The following is a 13,394-nucleotide window of genomic DNA, read 5'->3' on the forward strand; positions in this document are numbered from 1 at the left end:
ATAATACGTAGAGAACACGTATGCGAAAAGAGAAGAAAATAGGGGAACGAGAGGCTGAAACAGAAGAAACTTGCCATTTACAAGACCTTGTACATTTGCATTTTAATAGAACGAATAGGACGTTAATTGTTGAGCTTCGTTCTTTTCAAATTACCGTTCGATCTTCGATTAAACTAACATAAAATACTAAATATCAGACATCAAAGAAATGGCTGCGTAATTATTCCTTCGTTTATTATCAGTATTTTTGCATTTGTTCCGTGAAAGTAGCGTTTCCTGCTTGATAACGAATTCATTCACGTTTTTGCAAACCGGGTCAGCAAATGCTGCGACGCAATGAAAAGTGGGTTATACCTAACAAAGCGATTTGGTCGCTGTTGACAAAGGGCGCAAAACATTTTGCAAATTCCAGGTCTTTCCGATATTTTCTCCTTTTCCGTTCCTTTGTTTCCAATTTCGATATCGCTTTAAATGGAACACAAACATTTTTGTAATCAAAGCATCACGCTCGTCCGCAAATCTTTTGCCTTAACACGCGTCTTTCCTTTCCTTACGATTTTATGATTTTACCTTTAGCGATACACGTCGTTGGAAAACGTCGATTCAGATTTTACATGAAGTTTCTAACGTTTCTAACCGCATCTAATTTACATGGAATTTTTGCCGAGGTTTTTCCGGAATGTATATCCATTGGAAGCACAGTCAAACTAAAAACTGTTTTTATTTACGTTCCTTTTATTCTCGTTTGAAACAGCTATTCGCACACGCTATACAATCTTCCGGTATTTGGTTGTCCTAAAAAAGGGGGTCCTCAATATTTTTGAGACACAATCCAGAGGAAAATACTCGATTCATTTCACAGGAAACCAGGATGTAATTTCTTTCAAATAATCTTCACGTTGTAAATATTAATCCCACTATAGACAGCGAATGTTCATTTATATTCATATTTCTATCAACTAAACTAAAAATTAAATAACCAAAAAAAAAAAAAAAATATATGAAACCCAAGCAGGAATTTGTTTCACTTATTAAACGTTACAATACCATACTCTAGATAATATTTTGTATATTTTTACACGCTAAATACGTTCCGTGCACTTTTGCACCTCCAAAAGAGGATCTTCTCAAAATGGTTATTTTCTGGATCTGCTAGCGAACGTTCTTGCAGGCCACTTAAGAAGAGAAAGAAAAAAAGTCATTACTATTTACCCCAAATACGATGGGAAAGATACTTGAACTTGAAAAAGAAAAACGAGAGATACCTTACATTTAATTCTAATTTTCCTCAAATTTTCATCCAACAACAAAATAAGTATTCGTCTATATCGACGTAATAATCCTTCGGAGATTCTGTTGATAAATCAATCGGAGTTTAAAATCGAGCAAATCCCAAGTATCATCGGGTTTCTGGTGGCCGAGAACAATAGCCAACAGTACGCTCGCTCAACCTGTATCCGTATACGTATGCGTCGAGTGTCACGAACGAATTGCACTCGGTACAGAAATAGAATTAGCGTAAAACATTTTCGTTTGAAGTAACTACGGAGCTCGACGGACATCGGAATAACCAGAGATGTTATTAGCTCGAATACGTAAACAGATAGATAGGACTTTGCTGTATTGCGGCCGACAGCTTCGACGTGTTCGGAATGGGCACTTTGAATGGCAAATCGCATCAGCGTCCGATTTCATCGACTACGAAAAATATCGGATCGAGATACGACCTATCGACGACCGACTTCCACCGAAATAAAATTCCATTGCAGCGGCTCCGCAGTTAATTGAAAATATTTTGTTCGCGCGTTGCAAGCCAAAGTCGGCGGAAAGTCGATGAACTTGCGGTTGATCGCTGTTCATCGTGGGATTTCCTCGATGCTAAACTTCCACCGATTTGCCGGCTGAATTTCCAGAGTCATTTCGTAGATGGATCGGTACCTGAAGAAGACGAAGATAAAGTTTCACCATTGCCATTTCTTTTTTATCTTCGCGCTCATCCGTTTCAACTTTCCCATCGCATCACCGCGTAGGTGCAAGAAGTGGCCATTTTTTGACACCCTCTTTTGCCGTAAATGAAATTTTCCCCCAGTCTATTTTACAAATAAAAACGTCGATATTTCCGCAACTATGGAAAACAAAGGAACACGCGACGTACACTCACCCAGGGAAGTGTCATAGGCGCAAATATAGTCGCTGGTGGTGAACTGGGCGGTGAGGGCGGTTTTCCCAACCCCGGATGCACCCAGCATGCCGACTTTATAAGTGGCCACTCGTTCGTTGCTCGTGTCTTCCTCTGCTTCCATGCCTGAAAGCTGTGACGCCGAGCTGAAACATCACAGATAGAAAGCGTGCGGTGAATATGTGGCTGACTGTGAAACTCGTATCGATCGATGACATCGGAAAAACAGAGTTCATCGTCTTACTCGTCTGCCTCGTCGTCGGTCTTTTTACGTTCAGCGTCGTCGCATGCTCGTCCGGGGAATAGAAGGAAGTTCACCGAACAGGAAGCACGGATTTTGATTACGTTGGCAGATTATTATTTGTTTGGTGCGAGTCTTCAAGGATTTTAAGATTTGTTGCGCAAATTTTGGAAACAAGCAGAGACTGTATCGTGTTCTACCGTCACTGTCGAGATAGTTTCGTGCGATCGATTTCGCTTGCGTTCTATTTTCGAATTTTCCAGTATTCGTACAGCATATGATACACGGTGTACCTTGTGTTCTATGGAAAAATAAATCGAAGTTTCGACGCGTTGTCAGCCCACGTCGACGACGCGATCTTTTTGCGTTAAAGCGACCAATTCGCCGGTAAATTCTATCGCGGTACACGTGATTCTGAGGAGGAACGTCGAGCAAAGAATTCAGTGGAACGAGAATACGCTTAATCAGACGGCGCGCTTCGAACAAATCGTCTTTCACTCGCTACGATCTCTTACGAAGAATCTCACGTCCGACGATTTTAGTAGATTTTCCAAGCTGTTAAAGGAAAGAAGAAAGAACTCGCCGAAGAATTACGCGCTTAATTACATAAGTAAACGAATATAAACGTACACATGTGCAGTCGTAAAGAGGTATAAAAGCAAAAGCTAGTAGCCTCAGGTCGCTTTATCGCAGTCTGTTCTATTTCCGCAGGTATTATCATTCTACCGTTTTATCTTTCATTTTTATGAAACCGAAACGACCTTCGTGAATATAACATGACGTCAGTTTAAGTCTCCGCGATACACCAACAACGCATCGCACTTCTTCTCTTCTCTCCTGATTTTTCATATGTACGTTACAAATTACATCTTTCTTCGGATCTTTGTGAAATTGGTGAACAAAATCGCGTTCGAAACAGTCTCGCGAGTTATCTTCGTTCGATAAGGTTTCGACATTCCGTAAATCGATCGTTTTTCGTTATTTCTGAAAACTCGAGAATATTTTTAACCCATTAACGATATTAGACACACGCTTTCGTGAATATCCCGAAAATAATTATTTGCCAAGCGGAGATGCACGCCGCAGGAACAAAAAAAAAAAAAAAAAAAAAGAAAAGAAGAGATTTGAAATAATTAAAGCGACGTAGCGTATATTTACAGGCACGAGATATACGGGTTTTAGAGGCAAAATCGTTTAAACGTTCGAAACATTTGCGTTTGAATGGAAATTTGTCGAAATTTGGTCGAGTCTGCGTTCTTTTTTATTCGACCCAACATCAATGGCAGATTCGCCGTAATTTTCCGGTTTCGAGAGAACGCATTGCCAACAGGAAGCGCGCCTCGCGCGGCAAAGGGAAAAAGCCAGCCCTATTTCTGACAAATACGAGGTTTTCCTGTCAGCTTGCACAATTCCCGGCGTGTCTTCCTTCGATTTTCTGTCACTCGCCCCATACCTCTCCCATCCTCATTTCCTGCACATCCTTCTATTTCTTTTTAGAAGCTAATACCCGCTGCAACGACGCCGCCATTTCCCACTGTTCTGCCGATTCGCTATCTTCTAATCGTATTAGAAGCAGTTTACTCGTGTCGCGTACGTAAGCGGAACGCGAGTGGTTCGAACAATTTTTCAAATATCACGTTCCAGGAAGAACATATTTTACAGAGAAATTGCAGGCTACGTACCACGGAAGGGGAAACGCGAAACTAAATTTCTTTGCACTTTTTTTTTCTAACAACTTGCTTGTTTCTGAAGTATCAGCGAAATATGAAAGTTGAAAACTGCCTGAAAATATACAGGACGCGGTTCAACGTGCACGCGGCTATGGGCCGATCCTTTGCGAACAAACAAGAAGAAAACGTCGAGTAAAATTCTTTCGTCCGAGGCATAGAAAAAGTATTCGGACGCGGCTAATTGCCGACTAACTGGACGAAAATAAGTTACCAGTATATTGCTAGTATATTGTTCTACGCGTGGAAAACAAAATTTGTTGTCCCTAAGACGCCCTGTTTCCGAGAAAAGGATGAATTTGGAAATTTTGCGCGCTCGTGTTTTCTTGAAAACCAAGCGTTAAACGGAAGAATCGTATTCCACGCTTCTCGCACGTACCACAACCTTCCTCTAATCGTTTAGTCGCGCCTGCTCGGCAGCTGCGTCGAATATCGGGTTGGCAACTAAGTGATTGCGGATTTTCTCATTAGCTGGTACTGACAAAATCCGCAATCACTTAGTTGCCAACCCAACATATCGAACGAATTATCCAAAGTCAATTTTCGCGAAAGCCGAAGACGAAAATATTCCGTTCCATGTACTTTATTCTTAGTTTCTCATCAGGGATCGCCTCACGTTGCATCCTGTCCCATCGACAACGCGTACACCCGTTTACACCTCGTTGCGTTCGAGCGGTGGTCGACCGACGTTGCTCATAATTCTCGGTATTTTTTCTCGCGGAAGAGCACTCGCCGAGATTGCGTCTTGTTTCATCGGCCGTGCGACCGTCTCGCGGCACGGGATAACCTTTTGGGACTCGACGAACAGGCAGACACCAGCGCGTCGGAATTACACGAGACGAACGCGAGAGACAGAGGAGCGCGAGAGGCAGAGGAGCGCGAGAAAGGGCCTTTAATTCGTTCAAGTAGAGCCGTAACCGCGGACAATCTTTCGGCCTTCGCTCGTCCCACCGACACCGCGCGTCGGCTGTAATTGCTCGGCGGTAATTACGCGGTTGTTAATTGCTCGACGAGAGGAAGACGAGTGGCAGACGTGGAGGATCGAGGCCGAAATATCTCGCGACTGCAACGCTGGCGCTGGAAAGTTCAGTTAGTCCATTCTTACGAATCGACCCTGGCGAAATGAAAAGCTGTTCGTAGCACTTTCGGACGCGCGCGATTTGCCCTCATTGTATGCAAATGGTAGAATTAAAGGAGAAATTACCTCGGTGCTTGTAACGATATTACCGAAGTTTTGGAGAAAATGTGCTAAATTAGACAGGCAAGTGGTGCCCGTTTCGACGGTCTTGAAATATCTTATTAACATTTATCTTCCGAACAACTTGTATTCGCTGACTGTCGAATCGCAAAACTCGCGATACAATTTATCTTACATTTTATATTTGTATTTTTATATAGCTCAACCTGTCGATGTAACTTGTCGATGAAAGAGATAGCCGTTCTTAACGTTGTTCAAACGAGGAAAAAAAAGGAGAAGAAAGAGGATGAGTGGGTTATGGGTTGGGCTAGAGCAGTGAGTAGCAACGTGAAATAATTTACAATGAATCTACCCATGTGCGAGATGTTTGCGCCGTGTCTTATCTGCTTGTTCGTCGCGTACGTAGCGTGTACTAATAGTCAGAGTCATCAGATACGTATACACGTTCGTCGCACGTAATCTGACGATAACCACGCACGGGTTTACGTTGTCAGCTACGGATAGAAACACGTTTGACAACAATACACGATGATACATGTGTAAATAACAATAATTGGTACTAGTGGAATTTACGATACGCTTAAAAGATCGCGTGAAATAAAAATTGGATCGCGTTAGCGTCGAAGGTGATCAACGCGGACGGGTTAAAATTTGAGTGACTTTAGTTGGTTTCTGGCTAGTTGGATTCGGGTAATAAAAATCCGGTAACCCACGTGTATGCCAGAATGGATTGTAAATGAAAACTGAATTTAATTAAAGGTTTTTGCGAATATCTAGGAAAGGAAGATTGCGCGGTGGTTACGCGTACAGGAAAATGTTTGTTCTCAGAAGATCGATCTAGGCGATATATTCGAAGCTGGTTGAAATCGGTCAGGCGTACTGTATTCCGTACAACTATCGAAAATATTGTGCGGTCGAGAGAAAATATCGAAGCGAGAGGAAAGTCAGCTGCGCTTTAAGGATTACGTATTTTCTTAAGAAATGGCGCATGCCCAGGACTTATCAATCGACTTTCTTGCGAAAGTTTTATAACAACGATGGTTCCCCAATGGCAATCGACGTATCGTAAGCCCGATATGTGTGTAATAGTAGGAGGGGACAAGGACTTGGAATTTATGAGTTAGCTTTCTTGAACAAAGAACCGCGTACGATACAGAGAACAGCATTTCCGTGGACGTTCTGTAAGAGGAAATCTGCCCTGATTTTTTATTGCGTCTTTTATGCCTTTACCTACGCTGGTCGCTATTATTCAAGGGCATCTTCGAGGAAAGATAGATCCGAGGAAGCAGTACGCGATATAGCGTGTCGTTTAACTTGAGATAGTATGCACATTAGGGCAGGATATTATGCTATTTTGGACATGATGTATGTTATCGTATTAGCAGGTTTTCACGTAGATCGACCTACTTGCTGTTGCTGCTATTCGTGACAAATGGTACTTCGTGTCGTAATATCGATAAGTAGATATAATAGTTTCAAAGGGATGGTAGTTTTTAGCGTAAACGCGGCTGCATACATACACATGCGTGACGGATGATCCACGTACAGTACAAATCGTAGTTCAAGATTCATCTACAAGTCAAATTCATCTGACGTATAACATGGTCTGTGCTATGCCACGTGTAAATGTCTAGCGTGTAAATCTGACAGATTGGCGGAGGAATAATATTGAAACGGGACAAGAGCAGGGGAAGACTAAGTACTTTTGACAGACTTGATACAATTATAAAAATAAGCTCGTGTATTTGTCGGCATATGCTGATAGATATCCCGTGTATTAATGAAAAATGTTACGTGTATATTTATACTCTGCGTATAATTGCGTATTCTACGAAAATATTTTGAAATTTCATTAGTCGGCTGTCGCGATTATATCGATAAAACTTGAAACTAATCTGAAATTCTATATAGATATCTTCTATATCTTGTATTTCGTATCTGTGTATTTTTTCAGATTGGTTTTAAGGTTTGCCAATATAATCGTGACAGCCAACCAATGAAATTAAAATATATTTTTACGTAATACGCAATTAGGCGTAATAGAATACACATAAAGTTTTTCCCTGATCAGCGTTCAAAGAATATTCGCACAACATTTTTTCATGATATGTGTTCAAAGAATATACACATGACGCTTTTCCACGACAGGTGTTCAAGGAATATATACATAACATTTTCCCATAGTAAATGTTCAAAGAATACACACGTAACATTTTTCCATGATACGTGTTCAAAGGATATACACATGACATTTTTCCATGGCAAGTGTTCAAAGAATACACACATAACATTTTCCCATAGTAAATGTTCGAAGAATACACACGTAACATTTTTCCATGATATGTGTTCAAAGAATATACACATGACGCTTTTCCACGACAGGTGTTCAAGGAATATATATACATAACATTTTCCCATAGTAAGTGTTCAAAGAATACACACGTAACATTTCTCCATGATATGTGTTCAAAGAATATACACATGACGCTTTTCCACGACAGGTGTTCAAGGAATATATATACATAACATTTTCCATAGTAAATGTTCAAAGAATACACACGTAACATTTTTCCATGATACGTGTTCAAAGGATATACACATGACATTTTTCCATGACAAGTGTTCAAAGAATACACACATAACATTTTCCCATAGTAAATGTTCGAAGAATACACACGTAACATTTTTCCATGATATGTGTTCAAAGAATATACACATGACGCTTTTCCACGACAGGTGTTCAAGGAATATATATACATAACATTTTCCCATAGTAAATGTTCAAAGAATACACACGTAACAGTTCTCCATGATACGTGTTCAAAGGATATACACATAACGCTTTTCCACGACAGGTGTTCAAGGAATATATACATAACATTTTCCCATAGTGAATGTTCGAAAAATATACACGTAACGTTTTCCCATAGTAAATGTTCGAAGAATGTACACGTAACATTTTTCCATAATATGTGTTCAAAGAATATACACCTAGCGCTTTTCCACGACAGGTGTTCAAGCAATATAGGCACAACATTTTCCCATAGTAGAATTTCGAACATTTCGAAGAATATACACGTAACGTTTTCCCACTAAATATAGCATCGCGTGACGACGTACAAAAGAGAGAGGAACATTGTCCTTAGCCCTGTGCAATGTTCCAACAGCTTTACATAGTGGTAAGTGTTACGTATAGGTTTCCTTTGTTTCAACAAAAGTCTCGACATTCTATACCTAATGTGTGTCTAGCCTTTGTCACGCGTTTTAACCGTTTGTTATAGTCGCTGTTATAGTCGAACAACGTTCCATGTATAATGGATATACGCGACATGTGCTTTATACACTGATTTATTCTCACCTCAATAACCTGGCCTCCCTGGTGCTGCTGCAGCTAGTGCCAGAGGATGTGACGCTGTTGATACTCTTGCTACGTCGGCTCTTCAGCGAATCGCCGAGGTTATAGACCCCATTCGCTGTTATGGAAAACGACCTGAGCCTGTAATATTCCACTCCATCTTCTTCTCCCTCATCGGCCCCGCTGGCGCCACCGCGTTTCGTTTCAGCGAGCATCGGCTGCAACCAAACGAAACAATCCTCTTAATTGATGTGCTTCTCTTTCGAGGACCCTTCGGCAAACTCTCTATACATTCTTCGATCCGTCGCAATTTGATTTGGAACGGACGAGGAAACGACGGATTATAAGAAAGATATAATCGACGAGGGTCGATACTAAGAAATAACGAACAAGTGAAAACGTCTTAAGTCTAATTTAAACGACTAAAAATAGAGAATCAGAACGGTACTTCTCTAAACAGTAATATTTCATTGCCTTTACCGCCATTTACCTATCCAGGTATTTTTTTTCCCTCACCGTAGTTAAACGAATCTGTTTGTTTCAGTCACTGTAAATACGAATTACACTGAATTGAACATAGAACAGCTTAGCAATAATACACGTCACACACTGGCAGTTTGAACGTCGAGGACGATCATTAGAGGCAATTCGGATACAGGTACACATCGCGCTGCGCTGAAAATTGCCAGCCAAACTAATATCGAAGAACCGATTGCAAAGGCAAAGTGAATTAATGGCAGAGGATGGTTCACTATCCGCGTGTTTTGTTTCGTCAAACAATGAATTCGATCGAAACGTGAGAATAGTTGCAATGAGATTCTCTCGACCTGTTTGCGTGGGCGGTTGTCGAAGCACGTCTTCGAACTTTTGTCAATAGAACAGGAAATGTTTTCCTCTGTTTATCATTTTGATGCAGCAAACGGACGCTTCTGCATACGAACGAAACGATTACTGAGTTTTTTTTTTTGCAAGTTTCACGGTCAACCTTTTCACTTTCTTTTTGTTTATATAAAGATGAAATACCAAATATATAGTTATATTTAGATATCTATAAATATTCGAAGGAATTGCAGGACATACCGAAATTAATAAAATTCTACGAAACATTTGAAAGCTATTTTACGTGACAAGACTAGTACTTGCTGCTTCGTTCGTATTACAAACTTTTTATTCGAACGAATCGCAGAATGTATCAGTATCAGTAAATATTCTATGGAATTTTTCGAAACTATCTCGTCTGACGAAATTAGAATTTTCAGGTTCCATCGACGGTATGAAAAATCTTTCATCAAACGAATTACGGGATAGGTAAAATTTAATAAAATTTCTCAAAAATACCCCAAGTTACAAAAGTAGTAGGTTGTAGGCTGCTCTGTCGACGTACCTACGATTTTCTATTTAAACAGATAATATAAAAAATACCAGAACAATTTCGCGAGATTTTATAAAAATGCTTTATCCCTTTGTAGTAGCAACTGCACTAGCCAGTTGTGTTTCGAACTGTTTATAAATTTCCATGCAAACGCATTACAGAATATTCGTAAAATTTCGTAAAAATATTTCACATGGCAAAAGTAACGATTATGTCAGCCTTCTTCGTACTATCATACAAATTTCCTCTCAAAGAATCAGCGAAATGTACCGATAAAATTCCATAATATTACAAATTTGGATAAAGAGTTCGAAGCAAATCGAAGTTAGACGAATATTCCACGAGTTTTCAACCAGTTCGAGACATTTCGTAGAAAGTAATAAATTGAAATAAAAATTCTACGATTTCTCCGAAGTATGTGACAAACGCTGCATAGTTTGTCTCCTAAATACAACAAAAGTAAATCTTATATAAAGAAACGTAAATATTAGTAAGGTTTCTTTCGTTTTATAAGGAAATAATGGATGCGCAACATTTTACATTATTTTATCATTTTGTTTTATCAAGACCGTTTTAAAGATCACAACGTTCGACGGATTAGCTTTCATATTTGTATAAAGATGCGTCGTTGCAAAAGACGCGTCTGTAAAAGAGAGACACTTTTCCGGCAACTAAATAAAATTACAAAGAAAGAATACGAATAAAAAGGTACAAGAATAAGAAATACCTTTTCCCAAAATATCGTACGCGATCGTTCGTAGGCTTCGATTCGATCATAAACCGAATACTCGCATAATCAACGACAATACCAGGTGACCGTTTTCCGAGAAACGGCGAGACTGCGACAAATTGCGGTTAACAACTGAAACGGTATACGCGTACAGGTAGCAGCTACGATTCAGCATTGATTGTACCGCTAAAACAACGTTTGCCAACCAAGAATAGGTTCTCGTTAACTCCGTTCCGTGCGAATTGTTTTCTCAGAAGTTGTTACATCAAACAGTTTCACAGATTCGTGGATAGAGACTGTGTCCTGAGCTGTGTTTCCCCTGTCACGATTAGCATGATTGAATTCGATCGGAACAGCCGGCAAACGAGATTACCCACGAGTTCTTTGTTGAGAAAGAAACTAGTAGAGTAGAATCAGATCTGAAATAACACGACGGTTCGGAGGGTCGAAAGAAGATTGCTGCTTTTCATGCGAATGGAGAGTGGGGCTTTCAGATGTTCTCACTTAAGTCAGCTTGCTCACGATGAGAGGATATACTGCATGTACATAGTACGGTTCGTGTTATTCGAGCTGAGAAGGCTTTATAGGATAAAGTGCATTGTGTTATATCTCTAAGAAATGTCGATGATATTCCAGGAATTAAAATTTGTTGGTAATGAAAATGGTAAATGCTTCGAATACGAATGGAAACGTGAAATTTATGTGGTTTTTTTTTTAAGTAAAAGTAGCTGTATTTTTAGTTTGAACGAGAGAAAATCGATTGATTATGTGGTAGCTAGTGAAATTTATTTGTTTCAGGAAGATTTCTGCGTGACGTTACAACGAAGTGGAACGGGTGAAGTTAAAGAGAGACGCGACATAAGGAAAAATAGCGTTTTAATAAAGTCGCATGTTCGGATACCGAAATATTTTATGTTCGAATAAAAGACGATGGAAGTTGGCGCAATAAAAGTTTTATCGTGTGCAAAGCGATGTTTGCGAGGAAAGACGATGTGATGTTATAAGCTCGATATTGAAATAAATATGACGGTGGATAATTAAAATATCTTTTTCTTACTCGAAATGTTCATCTTTTCACGCAATATCTCGATATGTAAATTTTTCTGTTACAAATGTTCAAATATATATCTTTTTATCGAAACCATTTTCGTGAATCTCACTTTGGCGAATTTATTATCTCTTGACAAATAACGACTTTGTTTATTTCTAATAGTTAATTGGAAGCAACAACGATTAAATTAAACAAAGATCTACTTTAAATTTCGATAAACGTGCAGAACAAATGTTTGGTAAATCGAGAAACGTGGAATCAAATGGAAATAATTCTATGATATTTTAAATGACGATATTTTCCCTTTTTATCTCGTCATCGCGTTACCTCTGAGTTCCGTTAAAATCATTGTTTAACTTTTGTTGTTTGCTCCGTATCAATTGTAATATTTTCCACGTTTTAATCCCTCTGCATCAGAAAGGGATTTCGAAAGAATATCCGAAACTTTTTCACATCGAGGTTCCACGTATTTTTAATATGTCCAGATATAACATTATAGGGATGAAAATCCTTCAAACTTGCACCTTTGTTTAAAAACGCGTAACTTCAATTTTTTGCAGTTTTTTAAATGCATGAAATTTAATAAAAACGAAGGACAAAGCTTGTAAACTTTACTTATATCGTATAGTTACATCTTTTGTGTATCAGAATTTTATTAATAGCAGTCGTTTTTTCTCATTTGCACGTTGCTCGTCGCATTGCTCGTTAAACGCCAATAAGAAATTTCAAAAAGTTTGACACACCAGCGTTTCGAATATTTTAATAAATAACCCAAGTTGTTTAATGAACATCTGTCATTAGAGCAACGTTAAAATTATTTGCCTCAGTTAAGCAGACAATCGGAAATCACGAAGGATACAGCGTGTTTAACAAAAGGCATGATAGAATTTTCCAAAAATGAGAATCCAGTTGCATAACAGTTTTTTTTCTAATACAACGAAATGTATCTATTCTTCGTCCAAAATTACTTTATCGATCCGAGTTATTCGCTTGATATACGTTTTCTAAACTTTTGTCAACTCCGATTATTGCTTAGTAGATAATAACATTTCCAATAAGTGGAAGTAATTTATTTAATTAAATCATGGCTAATAATTAATTGCCAACTTTGGAAACGAATATACTGAAAATTAAACAACTTGGAGCACTTAATCGTTCCATTTATAGAGCAAATGATAAAACAGACGTGGAGCATAGTTAGCTAGATTGCTTAATACTCGGAATAAAAATAGACAGGTTTGTTCGTCACGAGAAAAAAATATCCCTTTTTCACTGAGACTACACGTGGCAAAATGGATATTCGCAAGAACCGGAGGAATTTGACTGACAAAGCTTTGACGGATGACTTTGCTTTATCCAATATGCAGAATATTGCGCGAATACAGAACTGTATTTTCAGTGCTCTGGAATATTTAACTGGTGGAAATTTCATGAAAATAATAACTGCAACGTAACACATATCCTCGATAATCGAGTGATTTATTTCGATTAAAAGACGGGCCAGTAAAAATAATGTCTCAAATAGAAATAAATCGATTACA

At 38.9% G+C, this 13,394-nt stretch overlaps 1 protein-coding gene across 3 annotated transcripts in view; it reads right to left on the reverse strand.

Annotated features, from left to right (window-relative positions):
* The window catches only part of LOC117234579 (GTP-binding protein RAD-like), a 78,709-nt gene that overhangs the window by 9,091 nt on the left and 56,224 nt on the right, over positions 1-13,394 (reverse strand). For all 3 annotated transcript variants that reach the window (XR_004493541.1, XM_033495953.1, XM_033495954.1), the window contains 2 exons: positions 8,704-8,918; positions 2,162-2,325 (listed from right to left, as the gene is read on the reverse strand). Coding sequence is in view for 2 of the 3 variants with exons in the window: in XM_033495953.1 (XP_033351844.1) it covers positions 2,162-2,325; positions 8,704-8,918 (379 nt within the window). In the remaining variant the exon portion in view is untranslated. The remainder of the gene's footprint in view (positions 1-2,161; positions 2,326-8,703; positions 8,919-13,394) is intronic.

Source organism: Bombus vosnesenskii, unplaced genomic scaffold, assembly GCF_011952255.1.
Source record: "Bombus vosnesenskii isolate JDL3184/JDL3185 unplaced genomic scaffold, Bvos_JDL3184-5_v1.1 scf7180000013305, whole genome shotgun sequence".
NCBI lineage: Eukaryota > Metazoa > Arthropoda > Insecta > Hymenoptera > Apidae > Bombus > Bombus vosnesenskii.